Genomic DNA, 16,497 nt, shown 5'->3' on the forward strand with positions numbered 1-16,497 from the left:
GGCTCTCCATCAAAGGTAGTGTCAACAACTCACAGTGCCTGCACTAACAGCAGAACTGAACCTCTGAGCCCAGGACATCCAATCTGATGGTAAAATACACACACCAAGCAGCTGAGTCCCTTCAGTGCTCACAACCTCATGGCTGCTCAGTTAAAATCCTGAAATCTTCAATTAACCTTCCAGATACAGAACAGTGTTGCAAGCACCTGAGTTTATTTTAGTATTCCTTTAAGTTTTGTCCTTTTCTCTTGTCACTGCAGTGTGAAAAGTGTGTACTAATATCAGCTCCATAATAGAAATCATATTAAAATATGGAGTGGAAGGAATGAAGAAGAGAGACAGAATCTCCATAACTCTTATCTTCAACAGTGTTTGAATGTGCCAGCCCAGGTAGTTTTATTTGGTGTTTTTCCTTAAGTTCCTGTTTTCAAAAGTGCCCATAATCCAGCAGTTTGCTTTGTGATCCTTTCAGCTGAATGCAGGCAGTGTGCAAGCCTAAACAGATTCTCACTGTGGTAAAGTCTTCTAAATCTGCCCCACTAACAGGCAATTAAAGAGGATGAGCTCTTTTGGGTAAAATCAGCTTCTGTGTCCAAAGAGTTTCCTTGGGTTCCCTGGGATAGCTGAGGCTCATCTCAAAGTCGCATAGGGAGGATGTACTGCAATAAAAAACTTGGTGTTACCTTCTCAATGGTTGAGATGGTGACTTGCCCTGGTGCTTCCTGGTTCTCTGAAATCCAGTTTCTGCGAGCCATTTCTTCCCATTCTGCTTGCATTTTATCCCAAAACTCTGTGTCAGACTGGAAGAAATGGAGGAAAAGAGAAAATGAACAACACAACTTTAAAATAAAGGGTTTTGTTTTTAAAAAACTTTTTAATTTCTTTCTACCAGTGGTCTGAGTCTGTCAGTTTGCTGAGCAGTGTTAGTTCTATTAATAATCACACGGACTGACATACTGCATCTCCTGTTTGGAATTCCATATAATTAAATTTCATCTCTTATATTGGAATGCATTTTGTCAACAGAAAACCCTTTATCTCAGAGGCAGTGTATGTCCTATTTGAAGCAGGATTTGCAGCAGCTTACACTCCATCTTATTGATGCTAACAGCAAATTGTTACATAAAATTTGAAGGCAATTAATGCTGCAAGTCCCTGGACAAAGAAAAGAAAGAAAAAAAAAAGAAAAATCAACTCAGTGCATATGCAAAAGAAAAACAATAGATAAAACAGCTTGAAAGACAGCAAGCTTTGGTCACTTTGGTATATTCAGCAGCATTTTCAGCTATGAGAAAGAGAAATGCCAAAGCTTAGACAGAGGGTGTTTGCGTAAGGGATGTAATATAAATTGGGCTTTTTGACATAGTGGAGAAATGTTAATATTGCATTGTATACTCTGCTGGTGAGAGGAATCTACAAGGGATTATAAAACCATACAGTGAGATTAATATTCAGCTGAAAGATGAGAGAAAAATGCATGTACAAGGGAAACAGAAATTATGAAAACCAGACAAGATCTAGCACAACAAATGAGATTAGCAACGACCAGAAGGAAAGTGGCTACTAGAAAATGATGCCAAGAGATAGAAATAGAATTAAAGAAGGGGAAAATCCAAATTAAGGTGCTACTTTTTCAGCCTCCACACTAGTCATGGGACTCTGAAAAGGAGATCCAATGCAGAATATTTACAGAGCACTATGAGCCTTTCCAAAATTCTCCAGTTCCTACAAGGATATGGCCAGTGTTTCAGTGAACTGACAGCACTGGGGGCACAGTGTCTCAGCTTATTTATGTCAAAGACAACAGCACAAATAAATTTATTGGTGCTTAGACAGAACCATTTGAGAGCAAGGTGCTAATCAAAATTAATTGAAGTTTTATGAACTGGTCCAGATAGTTTTGTGTGAGTCTTTATTACAAGGCTGACAATTTTGCTAGTGCTCCACATGTGCATGATTGGAGAAATAGAGCTTAGACTGTGATTTCATGGCTTGCTGCAACCCCCCTTAGGTGCTTGGAAAAAGGAAAGCATACTTTCTTCCTTTCAGGCAGAAATTCAGGATTGTCTGAATTCAGTCTTCAATTCAGGATTGTCTGAATCATGCAATTATCGGATTTGTGCAGGTATCTGCTATGTTCCTCTGTGGAAAAGGAAATAAATTGGGAATCATTCAGTCTTGGAGAGGAGATTCACTCAAGGTAATAGAAGTGAACAGCCCCTGACCACTCTGTTACACCACTTCAGAATTTGCTCACATTCCAGACTTGAAGAAAACTCATTCTTATAAATAATTGTGAGATTGTGATGAAATGTCCATTTAGGGTTTGAAAAGGCTGGGATAATGAATCAGATCACTCCCTCTTTAACACTTATTAGCCATGACCAGAGGCACTTGAATCCCTAAAAAGATCCTGTTCAACAGATGCTTCCATCAACTGCTTCTCATTCAGCTCAAATCTATGCTGCACTGAAATAAAAATCATGTGATCAGGCTTTTACTAGCAGTAATTTTGAGATTCAGCATGAGGTAAAAAAAATGAAAATTTCCCTTTCCTTCAGATTAAAATCAATAAAACTACTGAAAAGTAATTAGTCATGCCTTTTTTAGCCAGCTTAATTTATAGAAATAATTATATATATATGTATTATATTTATATTAGGATTTTTGCTTGCATTTTTCCCACAAAAATCCCTTATGAATCAATGGTATGGAAACATCACATCACATTTCTGCAGATAGTAAGCAAGCCTATAAGTGGGTTTGGGACTTAAATTCAAATTCTGCTGTTTAGTTACATATTTACCATTAACACAGAAGTTCACTGTGTTTGCACTCCACATAAAAAGCCGGTGAATTACTGTGCTCTCAAGTAGCCACCCTGAATGTCCATCTACAGTGACTCAAAGGAGGAGGGAAAATGCAATGAGTAGAAGACCAGCTTTGGTATAAGGTCTCTCAACTCATCCTACAGCACTTGGACACAGGACCAACCATTATTTTGCAATGATAGGAAAATATTTGTTTGTTTGGGCCAAGCTACATATGTCCCCAATGTACAGGGGACATTGAGCATGAGGGGTTTCTGAAACTGGTACAGCAAAGCTGCACTGAGCACCTGGACCAGGCACTGCCCCAATGCTGCGGTACCAATATTGACAGCAGAGCAGTTTGATGTCTTGAGAAAGAGAATTGTAAATATTACACAGTGTTTGCTGAAGGCCTGAGTCTGTATCAGCTGCCATTAGTAGCAATTGTTTCACTGGCTTCAGTGGCAGGAGGGTTAAATTGATATTGAGCCTTTCTGAAAAGCTGGCTTTGGATCAAGGCTCCTAGATCTAATTTTAACTCTGTTTTAGTATTTTCACCACCGGTGTCAATTAACCTCATTTCAATGTTTTTGCCACCTTAAGGCTGGTGAAGTACTCGGAGGAACCAAAAGTCTTCAGACCAGTTGAACACATTTAACACATTCTCAGATCATCTGCAGCAGTTAAGTGGAATGACAACTGGGAAAAATGTTCATATCATCTGACTGCTTCCAAGCAGAAAATTCTGCTTTTTGTCAAAGAGGCTATTTTTACTCTTAGTATTTAAAAATATGCTGAAGCAGTTAAACAAATGGGAGGCAAAATATTTCCAGGCTCTTTATTTTCTATGATCCAATGCAAATGGGCAGAGTATGTATTTATAAATTTACCTATTGTGATAACTTTTAGATTTTTTCCTGTCTTGTATTGACAAAAATTAATTTGCAGTATTCCTGATTGACCAATGGATAAGAAAGGTTCTGTCATTGTTCTCTGAATTACTGCATTACCATACTCTTTGATGTGAAAGACACAGCAAGTTTGCTTAGCTATGTGAGATTTCCTTAGCTGGTATCTTCTCAAAAATCTGAAAATTTAGCAAAGTTTAGAGATAAAAAATATATATCAAGGCAAAGATTCCCACTGTGATTTGAAAGAGTATCAAATAAAATGCATCTGAATGACTCAGGTTCCTAGTTCCCAATTTAAAAAATGGTTTGGACAATCTTAGGCCTATCCAAAGAAATGTCTCAATAGTGAGACAGGAATATTGTAGGTACAGAAATTACTCCAACCAGTACTCATGGGAACCACAAAGCTGATGGTCCTGGACTATATTTTCCCAGGCTAGAATAAATGAATCCCATCTTTTTCCTTTATTGTCACATAATTTATCTGCAATGTGCTCTGATGCTTCAAAACAGTACATTATACAGCAGATGGTGCATGTGACATTGTGTTGTAAATAAAATGATGCTGGGAAGGATAGCTCAAAATTTCTTATGCATAAGCTCACAAAACAGTGTGGCATCTGCAGTTTAATCAGAGAAATGTTGAATAAGAAAATACCAAAACAGCTTTTTTTCCATCTCTGATACATTCCTCAGTTGGAAGTTTTGCACCTACTTACTTTCATTTTTATTTATTCTAACTCATCACCATAGGATGGTGATAAAACAATTGTTTTAATGGAGTATAGGTACAGGATGGATCTGAATCCCTATCCTGGCATTTTCAGAAATTCAAAAGTACCAATTTTTGGTGAAACAGAACTAGTTATTAGAAAGATTGTGTTAAAACATAGTTCTTATGGCACGTGGGAATTATTGAGACAAAAAATCATGAGGCAAAAATCAAATCCAATTTCCAGAATAACAGAAAAGGTAGTGGGGTCTGCAAGGACCCAAACACTGCAAGGGAATCTGGAACCTCTCTAGTAAAAAAGCTATTTTACTCACCACTTTATTCTTAAAAGATTCCCCAATGGCATAGACATCTTTACACCTTCTTAAGAAAGAATTACCTCACAAATCTTCATTAATCTCAAAATTTGACATCTTAAAACCATTCCCAAAGCTCTAAAGTGAATACTGGGTAGAGGATAAAGTTTGGTGTCTTCATTTACTGAATTGTTAATTAATTCCTTTCGAACTAGGCCACAAAGAACCTGAGATTTACTTCCTTTTCTTGATCAGTTTTCTGGCTAATCTTTCCACTTGGAGCTTTCCCAATTGAAGAATATTACAGAAACATACGAAGCCTAAAAAATGAATTTTTGAATGGTATCTTTTCTCTGCTTAAGAAAGCACTAATCTTTCTGAGATGGGCTCCAATTTATTTCAATCACTCTAGCTTTCTTACCACTTCGTTTTAGCTGGGATGAAAATTCAGCTCTTTTCATATGCAAATGGAAGTAACTGCTCTATAAGGTCTTGAAGAATCCTTTCCTTTACATTTTAACTACCTGGCCCAAGGTTCTACTTTAAGCAGAAAGAATAACTTAAGGCTGCCAGCTACAGCTGGGGAAACATTTAATTAGATTCTTTTTAATAGCCATTTTTGAGACTACTTTAAAGTATTTTAACAGCCTGTCTCTGTTGCCTCAGAATGACCTTTTAGTCTGCAGGGGGGTTTTTTAAAATATATTCTTCTCCTTACTTTACTCTGCAAAGTAATTCAGTAATGTCTTGTAATCTGTTGTTGGGCTCAACTCATTTTTCTTTCTGCTGAGTGTCTGGAAACTCCCCATCACACAAGTTTCTGGCAATTGTGGGAGTACTGACATCATTTGCTTAACCACTAACTCTGAGATAGATGTTCAGCATCAGATTCCCTGTGCTGCCTTCACAGGTCACAGCACAGCACGTCCCACCCTGAGGATCAGCCTGCAGTGCAATTAGGAACATGTAAAGCATTTTAAGCAGTGGCAATTTGAAAGCAACTCCCTCCTTTCCTGCCAGGAGCAAATGTGTATGATGTGTGACATCAAAAACATCTCCTGTGCCTCACCAGCAGCTGTTTATGAAGAATTTATTTGATCTGGAAAGGAAAAAATGCCTTCAGTGCTTAGTTTGTGGAAGAGCCAATTTACTGATTGTGTCCATTTTAGCCTTGTACGCTGAGACAAGATTTCTTTGTGTGTGCAATAAAAATCCCAAGAAACCATGGTGGAAACCCTGCATCTCACCATAGCATATAATGAAAAAACCAACAAATCAGGTTAATGACTTCAACAAGAAATTCTGTTTCTAGCTAGAAGCCAGTATCTGATTTAGGCATCGTTTCATTTGACATCAGCCAATATTAATCTAGAATAGTTCAATTGTCAACACTGGAATTAGAATGGTATAAAACTTGAGTTACAAGAGCACTAATATGCATGACTAAAATTTAAATCTAGACTCAAATATCCCTGAAGTGTTCCAGATGGTTTGGAGATTAATGAGCCTGTAGTCCTTGCTAAAACTAACCAGTTTTGAGGAACTGGTTTCACAGCATCATCCTCTGCACCCTAAAAACTCGTTTCAGTGGCTGTTATATAATTTAGCCTGAAATTCTGTTCTTGCTGGAATGGATCCGTCTTGGCTCTTTGTGGTGATGGGATTTTGAAGGGTTGCCCATGGAACCCCGGAGAAGATAATGATGCTCCAGATCAATGCTTATATCTAATTTTTTGTTGAGTTCTGCTAAAACACCTGTATTCTACTTTGTGTCTAGACAGGATCAATTTGGACTAGTGGTATAAGACAACACTCAAGAGATGTTTTAGACGTTGGAAATGTGGAAGTTAGTGAAAAAAACCAGAAGTGCAATAGAACTATCCAAATACCTTTATCTTTTCAAACTAAATTGATTTACCAGGAAACAAGAATACTCCTGAGCTCAACATTCTGCCACTAGTTGTAAAAATGTGGAAATGGTGTGTTGTTGGTGCTTATGTCCAGCTCTGCTTTACACCAGGTGCTTGTGCTGTTCATCAGTGATGCTAAGCTCTGCTTTCACAGTGGGGACTTGGTTTGTGTCTGAGCTTAAAGAACAGATTGCACACAATTGCTGGGGAGAAATGTTTCCCTCTTTGACTTGTGGTTTGGAATTAGCTACATTTATGGGCCATTTATCCACTTGCTCTAGCAACAAAAATTCAGCTTAAAAACTTGATTCTGTCTAATCTTTGTTTATAGCTAAGGGCTTTGGATTTCTTTTTTTTTAAGAGACAAGGTGATATTTAAAGTTGATAACTCCAGGAACTGTGCCTTTTCTCTGCTTTAAATAATCCAATTCCAACTTTCTCCTTGCTACAAAATCTGTAGAACATCAGCTGAAAATGGAAAGAATAAATGAAATAATACCTCAACAGCTGCCTTTGCTCTTTCAAATTCCTCCTCCAAGGAGTGATTTCTGGAGAGAAGAGGTGTTCCCCAACGCTGCTCCTTACTTGACCGTGCCTAAAAAAATAAAAGAATAAATCAGAAAGGCATGATAGACTCTCTGCCACATTTCTGAGTTACCTCTTTAATTGCCTAGAGCCCCAAATGGCCTTTTCCTTGGGGAAAACTTCTTGTTTCCCTGCATGAATTCCTCTGAATTCTCTTACACTGTAGCAGACACACTTCTCATGGGAAGCAGAGTAATTTTTTCCAGATTTTTCTTTTCACTCAAGATGTGTGACAGATAAAGAGACATCCAAGAAAAGGCAATGCAAGGGTTGGACTATGAAAGGAGACAGCTGACTATTTTACCTTCCTTATTCCTTCTGCATTATGACTGTGGTAAGGCTTTCCACTGACTATGATCCAGGAAGAAAACACTTTTTTTCCCCTGCACATTTAGGGGTTTTCTTTCCTGTTTTCTTTTGGGATCACATTGGAGAGCCAGGTTTGCCCTGGATTTCACTGGAAGGAAAAATCCTTTTTACAATCAGCATCTCTCTTATGTACCTTACCATTGGTCAATCCCATTGGAAGCACATAATAACCTTCTGCCTGTTCTTTTTCTGAAAACAAGGGTTTTTTTTTTTACAAAAAGCACTGTACAAAACCTAACAATATTTAAGGATGGCAGAAAAAGCACAAAGTGGCCTAACCTTGCTAAACAAAGCTCTGACTGCTAATCCCTTCCCTAGTGTTTGTCAGGAGGTTAAACTCATTAGCCACTTGTGTGCCCTTGCTTCAAATTGCATTAATTTCCCTGATTATATTTCTGATGGCTGTACTTGTAATATTCAATTTCTATGAGCCACACTGCTAAAAGGCTAATTTTTCTCTCCTCACACTCATTGGGCTGTGCCTGCAAGTGTTGGAATGGACACTGCTGGGATGGAACATCTGACACATTTCTGAGCTCTCGTGTACGTCGTGTGTAATGTATGGTCAAACACATTTGTCTGTGGTTGTACACACAAGGTTTTTTCCCTAGAAAGATGACATTCATTTGTCAAATGAGCCCTAGGGTTTCTGTTTTGTTCCTGAGGCTTTGGTGTCTCAGTTAGAGACTGATGAGTGGAATGGACATTGAGTGGATGAAACACTTAAGGTAAGAAAACAACGATACAACACAATTTCTGTGAGAAGCACGTGGTGGTGGTGGGCTCTGTGTGTGTTCTCTTGTGCTGGCCACTGGACTTTGCTGGGCCAGGAACCTCAGAGTGTGAGGGAATGTCTACATTGAGGATCTGTTGTTTCTGCTTTCACATCTTCTACCTCTGGTCCATGTTTGGAAAATACTCTTTTCCTTTGGTGAGGCCAGGAAGAGATTTCAGGTTGTCATTCAAAACAAACCAAAACCCAGTCCTATACATGAAAGATTTATTTTGACTGATTAATAGAATTTAGGGCAGAAGAGATAACTGGTTCAGATCATTCATTTGTCTATGTATCACATAATAGCAACTGTCACTCAACAGCCATGGAATCAAAATTATGTTCTTCAGAGAACAAATGGAGATTGTCTGGAATAAATGTATTTGAGGAAGCTTCTTGGATTTAATTTAAAGTTATCAAGAGACCTTAATGTCATCACTTTGCTTGCAATTTGTTTAACTGCCCTCCTTGTTTCTCTTATTAATTTTAATTTCAGTTTCCAACTATCATTTCTTATTTTTTTCTAGTAGTTTAAAATACTTTTTCATATTCCTTATTTTCTCTGTAGAAAGACACCGATGATTTTAATCAGGTTCTAGGGATATAAAGACATTTAATTAAATAAAACATTTCAATATTAAATATTTTCAATATGAAACATTCAGATTTTAACTTTTTTTTGGTGTCACTTTTAGTCCCCCTCTTAATTTTTTATAGCCATACAGACAAACAAAGTGAACCCTTTATTCCAGCACCTGTCTTGCTGATTCTCTATACAGAAATCAGGTGATCTCCTGTCTCCCACTAATTATGTTTCCTTGTACACACTCCTCTTCCTCCAGTACTGCACAGGGAACACTGCTGTTGTTTCAAATTGCCTTCCAGCATAGTGTTGTAAGCAGAGCCTGCTTTCTTGCTCTGAAATGTGTGATTTTCCAAGGGACTGTATTGCAATATGTATTTATACAGATGCCTTGATCACCAGCTCCTTTTTAAGTGTCCCTTATTTTAATTTCTTTCATTCCACTGTTGCATCATATGGGAATTTTCTGAGATTGGCCTGCATGATTATTTTCAGATCAATAATACTGAAGAACGTTGTTTCTCTTTGGAATCCCAGAACAATCCCTGTGTGATCACAATTCCTAGTAAATAACTACTGCTCCTGGGACCTCAGGTTGGCCAGTTTTAATCTGTTTAACAGCTGCTTTATTCACATTGTATGGTGCCAGTGTTACAATCAGAATATGACATTAATTCAAAACTCTTGTAGAATATCACGCACCAACATTTATCAAATTGACCTGTAATCTGATCAAAGAATTAAATTTGTTTTTCTTGACACAGGACTCTGTTGATAGGCACTAATTATGTTCCTGGCCTTTCCATTATTTATGAGCTGTCTCCTGAAAACAGTTTGATTACTTCCGCTTCTTACCCATTTGTTTCCAGTGACTGCCATTCCTTAGGTCAAGGACAATCCTGTAAATGAGGATGTTCAGACTGAGCTGTAGTGCAGGAGGGCAGAGTGAGCTTGTAGGGGCAGCACAGAGGTGAGGGGGAAGAGGACAGGAAGCACAGAGGTCCCCTCCTCTGCCACACTTCATCCCCACATCGTCCCCACAGAAATATACTTTCTCCTCCATTAAATGAACAGCAGGAGGGGGAAAAAGGTCATTAACAAAAGCCACATAAGCTTCATTTGCATATAGCCAGTGTAGAGTCGTACTGTGGGTTGTGACACCCAGCAATGAAAAGCCCCACGAAAAGCCCCAAACACGCTGCCTTTTGCCAGCCCAGGGAGAGGGGGTGGGAGTGGAGGGCCAGCACTGGAGATCTCCACATCTCACATCTTCAGCAGGTGATGGGGTGGGACTCTGCAGGTGCCTTCCCTAAGGGAGCACCACCCAGGTGGGTCAGGGTGGGATGGCTGTGTCCGAGGCTGGACACTGGACACTGGACACTGTGGTTTGATATTCTCACCTCTCTACAGCCAGCTGCTGTAGCTGATCATGGCTTCTGTGTTCAGGGGAAAAACCTTCCACTCCAATGCATTTGCACACACTATTCTGCACTTGTATTCTCCTTTTGTGCTGTTGGACCTTAAATGCTAATGAGAGGCTTGAATTGCAGTCTTAACTTTTGATCAAGTCTTCAAATAATGAGCAAAGTCTGTCCCTTGTAACTCTTCATTTCCTTAGAGTAAGTGGCACATCAAAGGAAAGTTAGGACCATTAGTCTTTCTGTAGCTATTAATTTCACATTAATTTCACATTCTAAATATTGTTGCCTCAAACTGGAGATTTCTAACTTTTACAAGATTTGCACTATACCTTTGTCTAAGAGTGACAATTGACATATTAGAATTAGGTACAGATTTTTAGCTTGTCAGGGGTTTTGTCTATTCTGTGTGAGCAATGAAATATTTAAAATGCCCAGGAAAATATTTAAAGCGTTAAAACATGAGCAGACTTTATGCACAGACAATGGAATATATTATCTCCCTCTGCAGTTTGTAATTTTAAGATTAAAAATAAAACTTCAACCCCCCCCCCCCACCAAACACATTAGGATGTCTCAGTACCAATAAAAGCATAACAAGGAACTTTTCAGAATGGCAGATAAAAGAAAGAACAGGGATACTTTGGGCCAATGCAGTTTAAGAGTTAATAATAGGTAAAGCATGATGTGAGTAAATGCTGAGAAGCAAGACAGCCACACCCAGTGACAGCCACCAGTGACCACTGCCCATTACAGCCTTCAAACACGTTTCTCCCTCAGTAGTTCAAGGCCTGTCTTTTGGATTTTGTATTGGCACAAGTGCTGGTAAACACAGGATTTTGTTAAGAAGATTGCATAATTTTAATGAAAATATGACCTAGTTACTTAGCATTTCACTTTGAGGAGCTGAATCTGACATGTCAGAGATGAGTGATGAGGTGATTGGGAAACTGCTGATGGAAACCTGCAGCAAGTTTGACAAGATGAAATCTTTGGGGTACGGCAGAATGTGTTGCATTTGCAAAGGTTACCTTTAAATGAGATAGACAAGACCTAGAGAGGACAAAGTATGGAAAACATATGCTTTGATAAAAGCCCTAACGTGATTTCTTTTGCAAGCAGATTAAGAACTTGGTCAAGACAGATGAGCCTGTGTGTTGGGAGCTGACAACTTTGACAGTCCAAGTACAAGCAGGATGAAGCAGGCAGTGAACAAAACCACTACATTTCTAAGTAACCTACCTAGAATAAAAGCACATTCTCACTTCAGGTCATTTCTCTGAACTAATAATTGCCAGTATAACATTTTGTTGCTCAAATGGACAACAAGTTTGAAACAAGCAGGCTATGACAAACCAAGACAAAACATGAAATGCACCAAGACAACAGATAAGAAATTTAGTTTCTGCTTTTTTTTTCAAGTTGGCTTATTCAACTTCATGGTTTTTTATTTTGAGGTATCAGCCATTTTACAGGACATTATGGAGCCTCAACTGACTGAATTTAAACTGAGTGAAAAATGTGGATTTTTGCATCTGCAGTTATTCTAGTGGAAAAGAAACAGGAAATGGACTATATAAAGTAGAGATACACTGAATTTGTAATTGCTTTTACAGAAAGCCACAGCATTTAAATTCTGTGACTGTCTACTTGACTTACACACATCTTGGTTGAGCACTAATGTCCTGGAATTTAGATCTACTGAAGAACAGCTTCCTAAAAGAGGGTCAGATGTGCTTCAATATGAGCTGGACAAAGTATGTGAGAACATGCCATCCATTTCAAGTGGATGACATTGTGCAATAGATCTTTTCCATTACTAAGATGTACAAATCTATTGTAGAGAAAGGAAAGATATCATGCATTACAATTAGTGTGAAGCATTCCAGAGGGAAAAAAACCCCTGTTTGTAATGTAGAGATGGCAGGGAAGTAAGGGACACTTTTTTTCCTAAGAAAAACCCAGAAATGGATCTGATAACTGGGTTCTATTTCTACTTTCTGAAAAAAAAAAAAAAAAAGGTGTATAATCTCAGAATACACACTTGGCAAGTAGTGTCTCATTTTTTAATTTTCAAATGAGGCTATTATTTTCCAATAATTTCCAGATTTTCTATCTGACAGAAAATTTTTGAAGTCCAGGCCTAAAAATAGCTGCGGAAGGGGAGAAAATTTTTTTCAACTAAAAGCTAATCCACCAGAAAACTCTCCCTTCCCCATTCCAGTGGCAATGGCTGAAATATTTCAGTTAAAAAGTGAGAAGCAGCAAAGAAGGTATGTGAACAACCTGATCTATCTGAATGCATATGTAAATATTTGTACCTGTATCTGCATACATACATGCAAGTCTAAGTAATAATTTCCAGCTAGACCTGTCCGATACGCAATACAACAGTGGAATTGGGCAAATCTACAAACCTTTAGCCCAGAGCCCTCCGTATTAGAGTTCCTTTTCCAGCAGAAAAAAGTCCTGTGACCACACTGCTCTCCCACCTGTGGAGATAAACTGCTAATGAACATTGGTGTAATGATTGCTTCCTGTTTTCCTTAGCATTTTCCCAATTCTGGGGATTCCTGCCTGACCAAGAGACCTAAAGCATAGATATTTAACTTGGGTAGAAGATATTTAACATGGTAGAATTCAGACTAGAAGTCTGAATTTCAGAACTGGAGGAAGGGAAAAAAGATGGTGTTGTAAACTGTAGTTTGAAGTTTTTCCCTCTGTACAGGAAGGTCACAGTTTGCTGCAGTATTAAACTCTGAATGTTTCAGGTGCTGACATAGTTAATTGCACAACCTATTCATTTCAGAGGTGTGTGAAGATATTTTCCCTGATGATCCTGAAAATACCCCTTGAAGAGTTCTCCCAGAAGGTCAATGGTTAGCCAGTGGGGAGTTCCTCCTTGCCTTTTTATTGTTAATAAACCTACCAAATCATCTTACCTGTATTGCAGGTGCAAGTTCTAATTCTGATGCTGAATCAGAGTCCAAGGCACTCTTGACATTAGTCAGCTCAGACTGTGATCTGTTTTCTGTGGACCTAGAAATAATGCATTTACATACTCAGCACTAGGACACGCTGCCTTATGTCTTTCAGGTTCATAAGCACACACTGATTAATCAGGTTATTTCTTTCAACTGAATTGTTTAACTTGCAGTTATCAAAAGTGCCTGGACCTTCCTCAGTGTTCTCACTCTTCTATTTCACAGGCAGGGAAACTGAGGCTAGACAAAGACACGAGACTGTGCCTCAGCCAGTGTCTAAAAATCAATCACCACAATAAAGGACTTCACTACATGTCTTGGTAGAATTCTCACCACCATTTATTAAGTAATCACACCTGCTACTTTCCATTACATTAAGAATTGCCAGCAAAATGTCATTTTATAGTGCACTTGCTTATGATACACTGTCCAAAATATGTGCTTGAACACATTTAATGTTATCATAACAGGTTTAATAATATGATTTGTTATCAAGCAAGCATTTCTGTGAAGTAAGAAAGTTGGGCTGGAAATATTTTTGTAAGGAAAGCAAAAAGTTGTACCATAAAATCTCTTTTGATGGAGCTCTGGATGATGATGATGTTCTCTCTGCAGAAGGGTGGACCTTGCTACTCCTGTCTCCATGAAAACTGACATCATCCCATTTCTCTATCTGTGTCTGAATATCAACTGAAAAATAAAGAACAGAAATATATGAATCTTCTAAAGAAACTACTGATGAAAATGTTATCTCCTCTGTTAAATGTATGTTGTAGAGAAAATAATGACACTGAAGACTATATTTTAATATAGCCCAATGTACAGGAATATTGTGCACCTTTCTAGTTGATACAGTGTGAAAATATTTGGAAATTCACAACGTTTTTCTAAATCTGTTAGTATTCATGGCCAGACCGTCAGTGTAAGTCTTGACTTAAAATCAGTGATTTGTATGTAATTAAGTCAAATTGTAAAAATAAAGCTTCTTTTAGAGACTAACATGTAAAAATGACTATGTAGGCAACTGATATTATTCAGTCAGACTCACTTTGCAAAGATCAGATGTTCAGCTCCTGTTTGAAGATAAAGGTCTCTAAAAGAATTTCTGTGCTGATGAATGGAAAATTTGCTGCCTTGGTATAAATTACATTTACCTTGCAAATTTCTCAGTTGCACTGCAAGTAATTTAGTTTGGATGGAACTAAATTAAATTCACCTTTTCCAAAGCTTGTCGATAGATCAGGCTTGGCAGGATATTGAGTTGTTTTGGGGATTTTTTTTTCAGTCTGTATAAATATATCTCTCTTGTCAAGAATGGATTTTTTTCTCTGGTATGCATAGATAAAGCAGTATTTACAAATATAAATGTACATTTCTGACACCTGCAGCTCTGAAAAGGACATCAATATGGGCTGCCTCTCATTTGTGTCCTTCACCAATTTCTCATCACACTCCTACAGATTTTTCTACCATTTTACACACCCTGACTAAATTCCTTTTTACAAAGAACTGTCAAAACTTTGTTAGCACACTTAGCGACAACTTAATAGTTATAATGGCAAAGGCAAAATGTAAAATGTGTTCACAGAGTTTAAGGTTTAAAGTGCTTCAAGTTGTTTATAATGGGGAGCAAATGTTACAGTGCTGAAATGTGGTGCAGCAAAAATTCTGCTGTTGCTCATTATTTTGTGACAGTAGCCAGGAGAAACTCGTGCTAAGCAGGGCTATGGAGCACTGATAAAATAGCTACACTCTTACCTAAATCTAGAGAAGACTTGTCTGCAACTCTGACAGCCTGGACTTTCTGCTCAGAATCCACACTGATCAGGTCAGGATTCTCTGTCTTCTTTCTGTGTGTTGAAGCTTTTAAGCCTTCACTTCTTGAAGGATTCTCTGATTTCTTTGCTTTGTTTTGGGTTTGTAAGACAGGTTCACTAAGATCCAAGAGATCCAGACCTGTTGATAATACTTAGAGACAAAATGTTAAAATTCAGTGTTGTTTTAATTCAAACAGCTCACTTTTAAAGATTTGTTTTGATTGGGGAAAAAATTACTGATGTGTTTGCATTTGGCTAGAGTAGGTGTGTATTTCCTGGCTAAAGATGATGACCAGTATGTTAAAATATGACTGGGGATTTCAGGTGTTTAAGTGATTGAAGTTTAGCAGATTTGCAAAAAAGGCTTTTCCTCTGAAACTCTTAAAGCCATCTGAGGTCTTAACGGCTGGGGCCTTCATAGATTTTCCTCTGTTGTGATGGTTCCCTGTACAACTGAGCTTTTAGATAAGATTTGGTTTAATCTTATGATTTATCAAGTGCTGGTAATAGCAGCTTAGGGCACTGCTGTTGTGCCAAAATCCATTTGGGAATAGCTGGAGCACACAGCTCCTGGGGTGGACATGGGTCATAAAGGAATGAAGATATGTTTAGTATGGTTTCTACTGTTGTTGCTGCTTGTCCTTGGGGGCATAAATACTGAACATGAAGTCCAATGCCATTTCTATTAAGGACTGTATCAGTATGAAAGGAATATTCAATTTCAGTTCTTCTTTTAAAAGTTGCCTAAAGAGTAACATTTACAATTCTTTAGCATGTAAAAGGTAGAAAAACTCCTTCTTTATCATAGTGTTACAGGGTAGGTGTTTTTGACAGATCAATTTGCATTATCTCTTGCAGTGCTTTATCTGTGTTCTTGGAAATCACTGAATTTCATCAATCTTCATAGAATAAATTTTTATTTTATTATTAACTAAATCTAATTAACCCACCACCCCAATCTGATAGATATTCAAGGCAGATATAAAATGTACAGGTACATTTCAAAACAAACACCATTCTTAAACAATCTGAAATAGTTTTATTCACCCCTGTAATATCTTCAGCTATATTTTTAAAGGGAAAAAATATTACGACTGTTATCTAATTCAGTATTTCAGCTTTTGTTACTAGAACTTGCATGCTGCTTCAGACACATTAATTAGATGTGAAAATAATCACTCAGCTGTCAATTATTCATTTAATAATTTGCATGTATATAAATTTTAATTAAATGGCTTCTAAAAAGCCAAGTCCTTCTATGAAACAGCAAGAGAACACAGAAGTGCTGTGTTGATTTTATTGTCTC

At 37.8% G+C, this 16,497-nt stretch overlaps 1 protein-coding gene across 10 annotated transcripts in view; it reads right to left on the reverse strand.

Moving 5' to 3' along the window:
* The window catches only part of PEX5L (peroxisomal biogenesis factor 5 like), a 108,177-nt gene that overhangs the window by 11,285 nt on the left and 80,395 nt on the right, over nucleotides 1-16,497 (reverse strand). For 5 of the 10 annotated variants that reach the window (XM_039557307.1, XM_039557306.1, XM_039557312.1 and 2 more), the window contains 6 exons: nucleotides 15,133-15,342; nucleotides 13,938-14,064; nucleotides 13,333-13,429; nucleotides 12,808-12,882; nucleotides 7,160-7,255; nucleotides 684-800 (listed from right to left, as the gene is read on the reverse strand). In XM_039557307.1, coding sequence (XP_039413241.1) covers nucleotides 684-800; nucleotides 7,160-7,255; nucleotides 12,808-12,882; nucleotides 13,333-13,429; nucleotides 13,938-14,064; nucleotides 15,133-15,342 — 722 coding nt within the window. The remainder of the gene's footprint in view (nucleotides 1-683; nucleotides 801-7,159; nucleotides 7,256-12,807; nucleotides 12,883-13,332; nucleotides 13,430-13,937; nucleotides 14,065-15,132; nucleotides 15,343-16,497) is intronic. The other 5 variants (XM_039557311.1, XM_039557310.1, XM_039557315.1 and 2 more) reach the window with 3 other exon arrangements.

Source organism: Corvus cornix, chromosome 9 (assembly GCF_000738735.6).
Source record: "Corvus cornix cornix isolate S_Up_H32 chromosome 9, ASM73873v5, whole genome shotgun sequence".
Lineage (NCBI taxonomy): Eukaryota > Metazoa > Chordata > Aves > Passeriformes > Corvidae > Corvus > Corvus cornix.